Source organism: Sturnus vulgaris, chromosome 8, assembly GCF_052056855.1.
Source record: "Sturnus vulgaris isolate bStuVul1 chromosome 8, bStuVul1.hap1, whole genome shotgun sequence".
Taxonomy (NCBI): Eukaryota; Metazoa; Chordata; class Aves; order Passeriformes; family Sturnidae; genus Sturnus; species Sturnus vulgaris.
In genome coordinates, this window is record NC_142250.1 from 21,281,849 (window position 1) to 21,297,138 (window position 15,290).

General features: G+C 40.3%; 1 protein-coding gene across 4 annotated transcripts; it reads right to left on the reverse strand.

Annotated features, from left to right (window-relative positions):
* Window positions 1–1,342: 1,342 nt before the first annotated feature.
* Window positions 1,343–10,910, reverse strand: ANKRD22 (ankyrin repeat domain 22). 4 transcript variants are annotated; one of them, XM_088169095.1, is made up of 7 exons: window positions 10,660–10,910; window positions 8,180–8,339; window positions 4,758–4,949; window positions 3,892–3,999; window positions 3,500–3,577; window positions 2,563–2,661; window positions 1,343–1,812 (listed from the first exon to the last, which is right to left on the reverse strand). In XM_088169095.1, the coding sequence occupies exons 2-7, from the start codon at window positions 8,228–8,230 to the stop codon at window positions 1,735–1,737; spliced, it is 606 nt and encodes a 201-aa protein (XP_088025221.1). In that variant the 5' UTR covers window positions 8,231–8,339; window positions 10,660–10,910; the 3' UTR covers window positions 1,343–1,734. The 4 variants fall into 4 exon arrangements, with proteins under 4 accessions (XP_088025221.1, XP_088025222.1, XP_088025224.1 ...); XM_088169096.1 differs by lacking the exon at window positions 8,180–8,339 and having other exon boundaries at window positions 10,660–10,905; XM_088169098.1 differs by lacking the exons at window positions 8,180–8,339; window positions 10,660–10,910 and adding an exon at window positions 5,030–5,235 and having other exon boundaries at window positions 1,347–1,812; window positions 4,758–4,950.
* Between the last annotated feature and the right edge of the window lie 4,380 nt (window positions 10,911–15,290).

Consider the following 15,290-nt stretch of genomic DNA (forward strand, 5'->3'; position numbering starts at 1 on the left):
AGTATTCCTCTTCCCTCCATGCCTAAGAATCACTCAAATGTTAGTTCATACACTCTGAACCCCTCACAGTTTCAAAGACCATGGATGGCAGCTATGGAATAAGGAGATGTAGACCCATCCAGCAAGGTGCACTCCAGGCAATACAGCTTCCACCCTATGAGTTATTCTTCACACTGGCAGTGAAGCTGTTGCAAGCACTCTGAGCTCTCAGCATTCACTTTTACACAGCTCTGTGTCTCGGCCATTTTGATTCAAGCAATTCCTAAAACATGGCAAAGCAGTTGGATGTTTTCCCTTTCTGGCCATTAGCCCGAAGAGATGGTGTCTTCATAACCCATGCAAGTGCCTCCCCTCTTCTCACCTACTGATCTGGAGTGTCTGTCCCCAGATTGCACACAAAACCTTCATTATTACAAGCTCCAGCAAGGAGCTTTGTTTCATGGGGTGTTTCTGGCTGCAGCCTCAAGCTCTTCTTGTCCAGCCAAGACCCTTTGTATTTGGAGTTGATATCCAATACAATAGTTACAAAATAGTGAAAAGTATCTCTCTTTGTAATGCAGGAAAAGTACACTAGCTTGTCCATGCATCTACTGTAGCACTCTTTAACAATGCTGTACTGCACTTCTGACGGCTTACAAGGAAAGGCCAAAATTGTCAACAAAAATAAAGATCCATTAGACCAAGGAGGCATATGAAAGCAAAGCAGCATATGAAAGGAGTTTCCCTTTTATTGCTGCATCATTAAATGACAAAGCACTGGGCCACTTTAGTACATTGCTTTTTACTGCAGGTTTTCTTCTGCCTTCACCTAAGCAAGAGAAGACTCATGGATATATTATTATTATGATTGGTATTATCCCCTGCTGCATGCACCACTCTGTACAGCATGCTATCCTGTCTAGTCCCATGGGAATGATACATCTGGTTTCCATCAACAGCATTTCATTTATTGACTCCTTTTTTCTTTAGTACACTGTTTATATTGGAAAGGTAGTCAAGAGACCTGTTACTCTACTGAGCCAAACATATTTTCTTTACTGTTTCTTAATGTATTAAAGTGATCTGGGAATTTGCTTTCTTTATGGTCTCCAGCAAGGCATTGAATCTCTTTTTGCTGTTTCTTAGATGAAAAAAAAAAGATGATGGTCCTACCCTTGTAGCAACACAGTGAGAATTGAGGTGTGTGAAAATTGTAGGAAAGATGGAAGCAGGAAGGGCTCAACTGAGAGATGTGTTTTCCCAGCCCCTCCCATTGTAGGAAGAGAAATAACAAGAAGAAGGGTACCAGATCTTTTATAACTGTTGTAGCATATTGTTTAGTTCCCCTATGGAACAAGTAATACACATTCTAAAGAATATTTTATTTTTGCATTGGCTGCCAACCATCATATGCAATGTTTAGGCTTCCAGATATTTTATAGCTAGCTTTCAAAATCCACAGTCTGCAGAAGTCAAGTAATAAAACTGATGAAGCAGATGGGAAAAGCAATATTTTGAACACTAATGTAGTAATTCATGGCTTCGTAAAATAAAATTAACTTCTTTCAGCCCACTCATGGCCTTGGGGTACTGACAAACCTCACACAAAATTGTCCAAGTCTGCAGCAAGGAATGGGTGGATGTAGACCAAGTCTTTTTCAAGTATCAGCCCTCATTGTCTGCAGGACTTCTGCTGTTGTGAAAGATGGGTTGTCAGATGAGGTAATTTTCTGCATATTTGAGAGTCCTGGATGGCTAAGAATCTTTTGTTATCATGCTTTCAATGTTGTGAAACTGTAATCTTCTTGCTATATCTAAGGGAGTCTCCCCATCCTGAAAGAAACACATGAAACATATTGCAATATGATAGATATGAGTCAAGTACAAAGAGATTTCCTAACTTTGCCACTTGTGTAAGGTCCCCTGTCACTTCTGCTCTAAAATAAAGGTGAACATGCTGAGTCTAATACTGCTCTGTCTGAAGAAAGGAACAGAGACCTCCCCTGCAGTAGGGAAAGCCTTTCCACTGTTTCCTGGGTGTAATATCCAAATGTAGGGAGCTCAGCTAAGATTTGATTTCAAGAGCAAAATAGGTAATACACTGCTCACCTCAGCTCAGTAGTGTGGATACTCCCAGGTCAATACTGATTTGGGCAACACTTGAGCTGTTCTGGTGACAGAAGCAGCTTGACTTATCCTCTCAGAAGAAGGGTGCTTAGCAGCACAAAAACCACCTAGAAAGATTATTATCCCTACCCTGCAGCCTATATCTTAGGAATAATTATAGAGTAGCTCCCAGCTAAGAAGAGGCAACACAAAGATAGCTAAGATATGTGCTAACCCAGGGGACACTCAGGCAGAACTTATTGGTAGAAATCCAGCAGTGAAGGATTCATATTCTAAAGTTGCTCTTGTGAACAAAGGCAATGGAGTGAATGTTTCATACCAAAGAGGAAACAAATTGGCTGCCAGGAAGCTGTGCACCCTCTTCTTTAAACTTCTGTGCACCAGCTAAGGCCTACAATGTGCTTACTGGTTGGCCACCATGACAAGCAAATACATGTATCAACTTCACCTTCTTACCTCATTCTTTACAGAAGTGTCTGCATGAGCTTCAAGCAATAGAGGAATGACTGCTTGGTTTTTCATTTCACAGGCATAGTGAAGGGCTGTGCTGCCAGACTGAAGGGAAACAGAAGCAGATTAATTTTATTTCTGTGACTTCTTTAGTAGTACTTAGGTAAGTAGGACTACCTGTAGCCTTATCAGTTTTCCCCTAATAGCTGGATGCAAAACACATACCATTTCCTGTCACAATACACTACACAGTAAAACAAATATGTTACCATGAGAAAAACAGGAACAAAAAAATTCATTCCTTCCCTGGGATGCAACTGCTAAAACAGGTTTGATACATTAGCAAGAAGCCAATAATTTTAGAGGATCACATGAGCTTGATCTCAGAAACTACATCTTAAGCAATACTATTTGCTTCCACTTCAGTGTTTTAGAACTTCATTGCTGATAAAACTGGTGTTTCTCCTTTTCTACCTTAGAGGAGAGAAGCTCTTTATCTGTGCCAAGTAGGCTAGTGGATACATAACTTTATATATATGGCAGATCAGCACACTCTGAAGAGCAAGAGAAGACAGAGGGCCTTGCCCTGTAGCCCACAAATCTGTTCTAGTTCAAAATCTTATAAATGTTGATAAACTCAGATGCTTATATCACTAGAATCTTTACAGAATTGGGTATTTAATACATAAGTACCTCTTATGGATTCTTTTATGAAGGCATTGTTCAGAAAGAGAGGATTAGTTGATCAGTGGGGAATTATTTCTGTGTGCACTATAAATCTATTGCCTAAGTGTAAAGCAGAAACACTGAATCCTCCTGTTACATCAGTCAGTTCAGTCCCTGATGCTCCTACTCCAATTATATTGCTAGAAGGATCTGTAGTCTGTTTTTAGTATTGTTTCCTCCATGTGAGCCACATTTGCATTTGCATAAACCCACTTACAGAGTCTGCAGCATTCACATCGACTCCAGCTCTAAGCAACATCTTGACCAGGTGTTCATTCTGCTTTGTCTTTGAGACCTGTTTGGTGCAAGGGAAAGAGCAGCACAGTAAAACAGTTCATCAGTATATAGTCTTAAGTGTATTTGTGCAAATACCAGGATTTTTCCGAAAAAGAGACATGATCTCTGGAAATGTCACTGATGCAGTAATACAAATCTGCTACTGCACCAGCTACAGTCACAGCAAAATCCCTGCTCCTTCTGTTGTACACATTCAGTCTTTCTTTAAGAAAGCAGTCCATATTCTATAGAGGTTCCTAGACTGAAACACTGCCATGAAAAATATGTTCAAGAGAAAGATACAGGTTCATTCTTGCTTCCATGCAGGCTCACCATGAGCAGGTATCCAATAAGCATAACTGGCATGAGGATTATGATGAGCACATAGTCAAGGAAGGTAAAGCGTTTTCTCACAGCATAATGGAGGCAAGTGCGGTCCTTCTAAACACAAAGAAACTCTGATTAGTACCAGATTCAGTGATATCACTTTGCTTAATATTGACAAGAGTAAACCACTTCAAATTCCACAAGCTTTCTTTTAGACTATCTAATAGAAAATCTCCTGTGATTTTCAAGCAGAAATAGATGCTTGCATCTTGTTTCCTTCAAGTAGAAGCACATTTAACACGTAGAGGGTCATAGAAATCAGGCTACACATGCAAGGAGGATGTGGGGTCCAAAGGACTCCACGAGTATGTTGGCAAACTTGGACCTGGCTGCAGAAGTTCAAAGGAGATAGTGGGTATCTCATGTGGCTATTGCTGCCACACAGCAATGTAAATCAGCAGGAGGAATCACCAGAGCCCCCCTTCTTATGGAGGTGCTCAAGCCAGGTCTCACTAATGTGAGACCTTAGGACATCTCTTGGAACATCAGAGAAAAACAGGAAAGTAACAATTACCACCACAGACTCCTATTGAGAACAGAGGTTAAAAAAATCTTTGAGCACTGAATATACCAAAGCAACTAAAGGGCAGGTCTGTAAAGTTTTGTGCTACAATGTTAAACTTGCTACAGGCTGACAAAATGGAGCTGGACGCAGGGCCCCAAAATAAGCAGAGAAGCCTTTTTGCTCCACCCATTTCTCCACATATCCTCAACAGGAAACAAACTTGAGGTTTGTGCTTGCCAGTGTCCCCACTGGCACTCCAATAATCTGAAAGGATAGTCCCACACAGGAAGAGTCAGTGGCTACTTACCTTATTTCTGAGGTTGACATCAGCATGTTTTCTAAGAAGATAGTTAACTATCTTGTTGTTTCCTTTTCTACATGCACAAATTAAGGGAGTGTCTCCACTGAAGCTGTCCTGGACATTCAGATAGTTGCTGTTGCGCTCCAAAAGGAGATGAACTCTATTAAAATCGTTGCTATAAGCTGCCTGACAGATGGGCTGAAGGAAGAAGATAAATTGATCAGCACGTGTTTCACTAAGACATCCATAGTTCCCATTCTGGCTTACTACTCATAAACCCTAAATACTCGTCAGAGGCTGTAGTTCTTGGTGCCTTCCAGAAGATGGTGGTAGGAGACACTCCTGCAGCTGCTACACAGCTCTCAGCCCCAAAGACACCGCCTTTGCACGGTGGAATGGATTTTCTGTTCATTTTGGATTCTGTTTCTATAATATAGGAAATAAATCCTGTTGACTTGCAGCCATTAGGAAAACAAACAAACAAACAAACAAACAAACAAACAAAAAAAAACAACCAAAAAAAAAAACTGCTTCCATTCTCTCAGGAGTTGGTCACTGTATTAAGCAGCAAGCAGGGACAAGCCCATGTGCCTGAGTTTACATCAGGCGTTCCCTTTGGCTGAGCTCTGCTGAACACAAGGAGCCTCTCCTGACTCATCCTTTCCCAGAAGAGAACCACATTTCAGGTGAAAGTTGAAAAAACAAGCCATATCAATGTTTCTTTTCTAGACCTTAAAATATATCAAAAAATACATGCCAGTGTGCCCACAGGTCAGATCCTGTTTGGCTTTTGAGAACTGCTTGCTGGTCAGCTTTTTGCTCAGTATTTCTACACATCCTTGATCTAAACTGCAATTCCTTCCCTCTCCAGTGGCAAGAAGTTAGACTAAGGAGAAGCAGAGAAGGGCAGGAGTACTTCAAGTTCCTAACAGCCTAACACAGGCAGAAACGAACATTTAGAAGTGGGGCAGACTGGTAGCATTTGAGCTCTCCAGTCAAAAATAGAATAAATCTTTCTTTTCTTTGATATTGAGGATTTTACCCAACATTTTCCAAAATATAAAATTTCTTTAGATATTACCTGTAGTTTTTCCTTTTTTTCCACATCCTAAATACTCTACATGAAAAAGATCTAGTCCTGAACTCTGAGCTCTTTCCTTACTCTGCCAGTTCGTTCTCTCCCCTCTGTCCTCCCCTCTACTCCCACACTTTCCTGCCTTAAAAATATTCGTCTTGTTTAAACATTTTTAGCCAAACTTTGATCTACAACACAGGTTTATCTCCAGCGTAATTACTGCTTAGTTTTCTGGACAGCTGCATAAGAGAAGTGATTTGTTTCCAGAGAAAGTATTTACATGCTCACCAGACCTTGCATCACTTCTTGTTTTGTTTTTGTCAGACAAAAAATCTACAAAGAACACATACCATACTCATTTTGGTGTGATTTGCACACAGGTGCCATCTAAAAGATCATTTTTCTCTAGAACCTTGCTCTCTGTCATGTTGGTGTCTAGTACTGTATCTTCATGTCCAGGAAAGAGAAGATCATGTGGAGTCTGTGCACCTCTGGTTTTAGGTTTTACTCTCGTTTTTAGGTTGCTTTGCTTATTTAAAGATGCAGGAGATTTGCTCTTTCTTGCTTGAATATCTGTTCAAAACCCACTCATTTACCATATAAATTTACTCCTTTCTAGGCTGGTTTTGCTCATTCAGCAGCTCAAGGATACGCTTTCCTGCTTTTATTTCTGTACTGCCTCCAAGACTTTTACTTGCTAGTTAGTTAAACCTAAGGCACTTCTCACTCATACTCTCATTGATCCGTGGGATCTTTTTCCAAACTTCACACTACTGCTGAACTCAGTTCTAGAGCCATGAACAATGATGGCACACAGACCACTCCCTAAAAAACCACATTATTTGGGGCTGAAGTCATGCACAGAGACCAGCACACACAAGTCACACAGCCTCTTTCACCTACTGAAACCAGCTCTTCTCAGAAAACACCCAGGGCACAGAGAATGTAAGGAAGCAGTTCTCATCCATACCAACAACTAATACCTGGGTAACCAATGTATTGAAAGTATCTTTTGAATCTTTATTATTCCCCTGGAGTGGTGGTTGTTTGTAGAAATTATTCTCTCTGCATTAACATGTTCCATTAATGTTTGAAGAAAAAATCAACAAAGGAACAAAAACTTTTTCCCCATTTATGGGAAAAGATCTCATGTATGGGATCTTTTTTTGAGGCCTACTCTGCTGGTTTGTATTGATGAAAACACCTTTTAGTCAAAGAAAGGTGAAAAGTCCCACAGACCAAACTTGTAATATACCTCCCAAATTGGCAAACATGACTCCATGGCTGGAAAAGAAAACACAGTAGCAGAATATTTAAGTAAAGGGAAAAAAAACAGTATCAACAACTATAAGTTCATGATAACAATAAGGATTCAGAAAAAACTGTGTTAGGAAAGTATAAAGATAAGGAAAATTCTGAATAACTGGCAATTAGCCACTTGTCCAAGAAAGGCAAATGCTGTATTAGACAGTGTCTCTCACAGAAAGAGATGTTACAGAAGTCATTTTACTAGGGTAGTGTATAGAGCTCTTGTCATTTGGTCCTAAAATTAGACCAGACCAGGGCAGGAACATGAATCTCTACAACTGAGGAATATGAAGAGCCTGAAGAAAGGTTGATTTGCTTAGCTGGGCTAGGGAGAGATAGCACTGTCAGTGTTCCAAAATAAATTAAAGGGTCACTGTTAAAGAAGACCAATTAATTTCAAGAAACACAGTAAAAAAAATGATACATCTGACTAAGAAATTTAGTGTGCAAATTGGAAAGAGATTTGTATTCATAAGCAGGGTAAAGTAACAAAACAGGCTTCCAGCAGCAACAGATTGGACAAAAAACCTGCCTGGCCCTAGGCTGGGGCTTGAGCATGTGCCAGGATTTCTGTGGCTATGAAGCCTCAGCCACAAATATCTTTTCCACCTCTCGCTCTTTTTGGGTTGTCACTCTGGCAACCTTATCTAAAGAAGGATTAACTGTGCTTAAGACTGTTTTAGACTACCCTCTGAAGTTTGCTCATAAGACAATAATAGAATTTCTTACAAACAGGGAGACAGCATCTATCTGGAGTATCAGCAGGGAAGCCAAGTATGGAGTTAGAACAGTGTTAGGTACAAACAGTAAGTTCCATCCAAAACCCAAGAAAACATATTTCCTTTAAGTTTATAGAAAAGCCTGTAGGATAAGAGACTGAAAAATCTCACTCAGTTTTCTACAGTGTTAGAAGATGGCCTCATTAGTGATACAGCTTAACAATCAGTTTCATATTTGAGTTGTGGTTATTACTGTTGCTATGTTATTTTTATCTACCCATCATACACAACAGAGAAATATACCTATGGGATAGTACTCAGAATACCTGAGATTCACTTGCAAGGTGCAAGCCATACCCAAAGAATCCAGAGTTCATGGGCTCATGCTCAGCTGTGGTGAGGAGCAAGACTACATGAGGAGAAGTCTGATGGCAGTGGAGGACACCCAGGAGAGCTCCTGCAGCTTCCCTTGTTCCCAAAGATGCACTGGCAATTAGAACATAGATTTGTCTAAGAAATCTCCTTCGGGGATGTGTGAAAAGTGCTCCTACAAAAACAAATTCTGAAGAAAGCAGCACTGGGCACCGAGTTTCTCAGCTTATGAAGGAGTGGTTTGCAGCCCAAGACACAGAGTGGCTACTCTTGCCTACACCACATCATTTATAAATCCCAGTGTCCTGAGCACCCCAGGGAACTCAAAACACACCTGGCTCACCTCCATAAAGCAGCAGGGCAGACCCAGCACTGGCACAACAAACACTGCACCCAATACAGACAGGGGCTCAGGTCTGAAGGCAGGAGGAATAGGACCCACAATTCCAGCTTAGGTGAAGAGGAAGACAGGGGCTCTCTGAGGGCCTCCCTTCACCTCTGCTCTCATTCACACTTCTGCAGCAGCAGACAGCATTCAGATAAGGTGCACAGGATGAACCTGACAGTGTCACTTTGCACAGAACGTACAGTGCAAGGGACGGAAGAGACCAGAATCCTTTAACCCTCACCAGAGATACCTTTTCCCAGCCATAGAGTCAGGGCTAATCATGAACTAGAACACAGTCTGCCCACCTGTAAAAAAAGCAGTGGGCAGACACTGAAGAATGTAAAGTAGAGTTTGAAGAATAGATATGCCAATGATTGAGTGTTTACAATCTCTGTTTGTACAATACTTCTTCTTCTGCAAGCCTTTCAGACCAGGATTTAATTGTTCAGTATATAAGGCTTCAGGAAAGGTGAGAAGTACTCACAGGACATGCAAGGGTTTTCATGGCTGAGAGCACTCAGTACCAGATCGCCAAATAAGGGGTCCAAGAAAAGCAGTAATTTTTTTAGTTTTCTAATCAGTTGTGGAGTACGTCGGGTCCTAGTAGTTTACCCAGGTCCAGATGAATGCCACATCTGAAGCTGCCTGATGTTTTCAGAGTTTCTTGCATCACTCTCTGCTTAGCTTTGCTGAACTAGTGATAAATCTCCAGCTATTTAGCAAGTTCTACTATACATGAGGTAAAGATGAAAGGCACAGTCTGAAGAACAAAGCATTCAACCAATAGGCAGGAGGTGAAGGTAAAGCCTGACTTGCAACTTGGAGAGCAATTTCAATTTACAATTGCTTTCTTCTTTAGAACTCCAGGAGATTGCCTAAATTACATCAGGTTTTGCAATTGCTTAAAAAAAGGAAGACACTTTGTAATGACAAAATATTCTGAACCAATTCATAGCCTCTTGCTTTGCATCATAATTATAGAAAAAGCATGCTATGAACTTAACAGGAAAGTCTAAATTATGTTTAAGATGCTGAGGAATACATTAATGTCCAATATATACTTCTCAGAAAAGGCAACTTACAATTCTTTATTTTCGGTTCCCTAGCTTTTTATCTTGTATGAATATGAACCCGAATTTACCCAGAAAACTGTATCTCAAAATGTTTCAAGAGAGAAAATGAATGTATAGGAAAATATGAACTAATAAGCATATAACTGTAGACAGCATTTGAACAATCTTTAAACACCTGTGTAATTAAGCTAGATGACACTGGCCTCCACTGCAATACTATCTCAGAGTAGTAGATCTGGAGAGAGGCAAGAAATCCTTTCAGAAGAAGCTACAGACTATTCAGCGAATCACCTTGTGAATGCACAGATTCAAGCGCCTTGTAACACTGAAAGAGGAGGAGATATTTGATTTTCTTGAATAGCTTTTTAAAAATAAAGGGGTGGCTTTCAGCATAGAAATGTAACCTTTAAAAGCAACATGCTTTTAAGGTAATGCTACCTTCCGAAGATGAAACACAGCACAATGCACTCTTTTCACAGTCACAAAGGACCAAAATCCTTATTTTTTCCCACACATACAAATGGGAAATTTACAACAGAATATGTTTAGGCAGAATTTAAGCAAAAGTACAGGGAAATACTAAATCAACCATAGTTTGGGGACAAACCCATGAAGATAAGATAAAAAAAATACCTTTATTATCTGTATTCAGTGTAAGCCAAGGAGATGTCTCCTTTTTGCAAAGTTGTTTGTTGCTTGCACCACGTACAAAATCGTTCTGATCTCAACACAGAAGAACAGAAAATGTTGAACGCATACTTTGTGAAGCTGCAATAACTATGCTGGTTATTGCATTTTCTTTGCTTCTATAAACAATACTACTGATGGCTTGTAATAGACAAAGGAAAACATTTCCAAAGGGAAAAAACTTCCAGATCCCTACAAGCCAGGGTATGGGCAGCTGCAAAGGGAACAGAACAAGCCCAGTCAAGACGTTCAACAGCGTCAGTAACTGCAGGAAATGATCACGTACCTCTGAATAAAGTATCCCCATGCCTATTCTTCACTCTGCAGCTCCTTCTTGTTCAACAGCCCAACAAGTTACCCTCACTTGAATGCGCTTGAGCTTGTTTCAATCTGGTTAATAGTTTACTTTAAAGTATCGCTTTTTCTTAAGCTACCTTTCCTCTTAGTGCTTTCTACTCAGTAGCGTAAAACAATCGTCTTCAGAAGCCCAACCCAGGGAGGTAAACGTGAGAGCAGCAGCTTATGGGAGACTGCCGGAACAAGTTACAGCACAGAAGCATTTTCCTTTGTCATTTTTGCAATAACATCCTCCAGTTGCCTAAAAAGGAAAGTAGCAGAACAGGTTGAGGAGAGGAAGGAGAGAGAGAGAGAGAGAGAGAAGGGAAGAAAGTTTCACAAGTAAGGAAATGGAGGAGTGCAAAGAATAAAGAGCATGAAATCGAAAACTTAAATAAGGAAGAATTGTACCTAGTTTGCCACCCAAACTACTGTTGACTAAAATACCTTCCAAATCTTCTGCAAGAACACCTAAAATGCCTGTCACGAAAAGGGAAGCAATTAGATACCACCCCTTTAATGAAAGCTCACAGTATAATTAGCCTCTCACTCTTTAATTAAACAGGCCGGCCAATTTCATCACTTCTGCTCAGTCTTCTCTTTCTAGCCCGGCCCAAGCAATGAATATGATTTATGTCTAACCTAATAATTTTATTTGCTAATTGAGGAGAGAATTATTGCTGATGGCCCTGAGGACAAGATGCTGATAGCATTTCTGTATATACTAGTTATTTCTGGGCAAGGCTTGTGTATTTCAAATGCCTGCATTCACTTCAAAATTATCTTTTCCATTTATAGTTGAAATCCTGTCTTTCCTATAAATTCCTGTATTTCAAGAAAAATTTTAAAAAAACACTTTTAAAGCATATGCATGTAAGCATGCATCAGAAATACAAGCCCTCTGCCTTGCATTTGAGAACTTCTATTTCCAAATAATTTTCATATTTATTCTCAGTGAGGTGGAGGATCATATAAAATTACTTGTTCTATCTCCAGCCTTCTCTAATTAAAGTAGTACAACATCACTGGCTGCAGTGTTCATTTGCTAGCACCAGTTGTGCCCCTTTCAGTGGCTGTTTATCCCAAGAAAATTAGGCTGGCATGTAACAGACACAGACACAACACCTACCTGTGACAGACTCACTGAGATCCTCACAACAGACTGATCTTTCAACTTCTGGTGAATATGCTGTTGGACTAAGGACATGGAAGAATGAGGAATACCTCCAAGGTGGAAAGGTCTTCCTCACCACTATTTCTTCACATCAAGATCCTAAGATTTTCCCATCCTCCTCCTCCTGCATCCATTGACCTGCTTGTTGGAATTTGAAAGAAATATTGAATCACTAAGATGCTATATAAAACCACTTGGTAGTTTAATTAATCCTTTCCTAACAAAAATAAATAAATGTATGGTAATCTGAAAAAACATTGCAAACAACAATAACAACAAAGCCTATCCTCTCCAAAGCAGAGCAATAACTTCAGGCAACACTTTTCCTAAGAAAAGTGTAAATTACCATTTAATCTAGCATCAAATCCCAGGTCCTCTTGAAAAGAACCGAGTGACTACTTCGGTCAGAGCATCCACCGAAAAAGAGCTAAGCAGCCCAACCATGATGAGGTATGAGATTCATGCAAATCTATAAAGTCATAGGTTCACTTCTGCTTAACCTATTGCTTCAGTGCTCTTTGCCATGCTTGAAAATTAAGATTAGAATTCAGATTTTTATTTTTTTTTTAATGAATAAGGGATTTTTTCTCATTTTCTCCAAAAGGTGCCAAGACTCAGTGCATGGACAAACGGTCATCTATCCAGTCTGTGTAGAAAACATGATTCTTTCTTCCTGACACAATTTGACAACACTGCAAAAGTTTCATGTGAGTCAGAAGGGAACTAAATATTTTTCAGAAGGGCCTTCACCAGAGCAGTAATGAAGTAAACTAACTTTTTAAACTAGATATCAATAGCTTCAGAACAGCATATTCAATAAAAGTCACAGAAGATCATTTGTCTCTTTAAATTCCAAGCACTGGAGCTTGTAGTGCTGCAAATCACGAGTTGCACTACTCTCAGGAAAGCAATCTGCGACATGGTGGAGTCATGTGTGCAGAACTGTCCTCTGAAATGCATGTTCCCAAGAAATGCAGTCCTGGAATTGCCAGTGGCTGGACAAGAGGAACACTAACACCTCACACTTTCCCTCAGAAGACTTTGAAGTATTTGTACAAAAATATCTTTGCAGCAACTCCAGTGCTCCTTGCACCTCGGCTGCAGGACAGGATGAACACAACAGACCCAACAACACAAAGAAAATCCTCCATGGCATGAACCAGAGCCTCTGTTTTCAAGCACTAAACTGAGCTCATGCGAGTTCCAGCTCCAGGCCAGACTACCTGGGCTTCAGCATTTTAAACCAGAACTCTTGCTGTCTCAACAGTCCCGGTTGTCTAAGTAAGGACAGCCCATCCTGGGAAGTTGCTGTTTCTAGGTTTTGTGTTTCCTGTTCTCTTTTTATAAGCATCACTTTAATTCTCTTTTCCATTTTCAAGTGGGCTAACATCTCTTTTTCCTCTTCACTTGGTTCCCATCAACAATATCAGACAATATGAGTCCCATATGCCACCACAAGGTGATACAGGTAAAATGTTGCAAACCATTCCCAGCTGGCAATTCTATAAAACAAAAAATGTAGGATGGTGTTAGCTGGGAACAGAGCAGGGAAAACTCTTCAATATTTCTCACTAAGCAGGCGGATCAGACCTGCTGAGCTGTGATGCTTTTCAGTCAGAAATCACCTTTTTGGCTTTTCCGCAGACTGTGCCAACTTCATAAAGCAGAATTTCTTCTGTGGGGACTCTCAGATTTTCTTTACTAAAAGTACTTACTTCATTCATTTTCCCAGGCAAGGCAGAACACCATTAGCACTGTTTCAAAGAATTTGCTGCATTAAGAAACCAGGCCAGTTTCAATGAGGATCAAGCCCCTCAGGCTGACAACAATTAACTCAGTGGTTAGGCAGGGGTCTCCAATATATTGTGTTCACAGAGTGCACAGAGTTCATGGAGATGGCTTGGAAATAAGACGAATTTGTGTTAGCACCCTCTCTTGACTCCAAGTTTAAACAATGTTTTCAAACTTTATTCAGTTTCTGAGAATCCCCACAGAAGCAGGGTAATTCAGAGCAAACCCTTTTTTGTATGTTCTGGTCCTCACAACTTTGAAATCACTTTGGTTTTCATTCTAAGGTTCTCTAAAAAAGAAGGATTGTCCCCAAGCAATCAGCAATTCAGAAAATAAGCAACTGGTGTGGAACCAGGGAACAAAACAGCTTTTGTGCTACCCACAGCAGCAGAGATCACATTCACAGCTAGAAAGTTTTGATAAAAGCTGGATTCTTCCTCCTTTTTATCACACAATATAGTACTTACAGCCTTACTAAGACAGGCAGCAATAGAGATAAAGATCTGACACAGCCTCAGGGAACAGGAATAAGCAAGTTCCTCCAGAGCATTCTAATGACAGGTTAGATGCCTCTTTACCTCACCACATCCATGGTGCAATTCGTTCTTTCAGAATGTCATGCAATGGCACTATTTAACATAGAATATCTCCACTCCTTAAATACTGCCAAACAAGCAGCACTTGTACATGCTCCCCTATAGACACACATCTCACACAGAGCTCTGCTGCTGCTCCTTTTATTGGCACAAGTTTCTGGCAGTGAATCCACAGGAGACAGATCAGGAGCTGCAGCAGGAGGTGCAAGCAAGGGAGTGAAAACAGAGGTGAGTTGCTTGTTCATGTGCATCCATGCTCTCCTTCTCTTTGCCCCTCTCCATACAGATGTGCTGTCCTGGTTCTGTGCAGCTGGTTCTCAGAGCAGCCAGCCTGCCATCCTTTCTGACTGCTGTGCATCAAAGGGCAGGTTTGCCACAGGTGGAGAGGAAAAACCTTTTGACCCATGCAAATGTAACTGATGGTTTCATTTTGTCCTCCTTGTTTTTTTCCCCTAGGGAAGTCACTGTGGATGCATAGAAATCACAGCATTGAAAGCATGCACATAAATTAAATACATCTTGTTCTATAGTTCCAAAAGCATTTGAATTTTCCCTGTAAGTTAACCCAGGGATTCTGGTGTCTGCTAGCCTGGTGTCTTTTCTGTCCCATTTATGGTGTATGTGAAAGCCATTATGGTTCTCTCAAGAGTACACTGATGAATTTCTAGAAGGATTAAGTTTTGTTTTCATTAATATCAAAAATCTCCACAAATGGCATGTTTGACTATATCTTTCGGGCACTTTCCTTTACCTTTCTTTTTTTTTTTTAAATATTTAAGTTATTTCCAGTTTGCTATGGTAAATGTAACTCCTTGGCATTGTTTCATTGCATAAAAGACTAGATTATTTTTCAAGGCTCCTACAGTCATGACTTGGCCATTGAAATTAGGGAGATATTTGTGTGCCAAGCCTTGGAGTTAATCGGTGCATTTTGTCTGATTTACAAAGCTTTCATATTCAGTGCAGTATACAGAAAATTGCACACCATAAAAAAAGGTAATTATTTAACTACCCCATAGC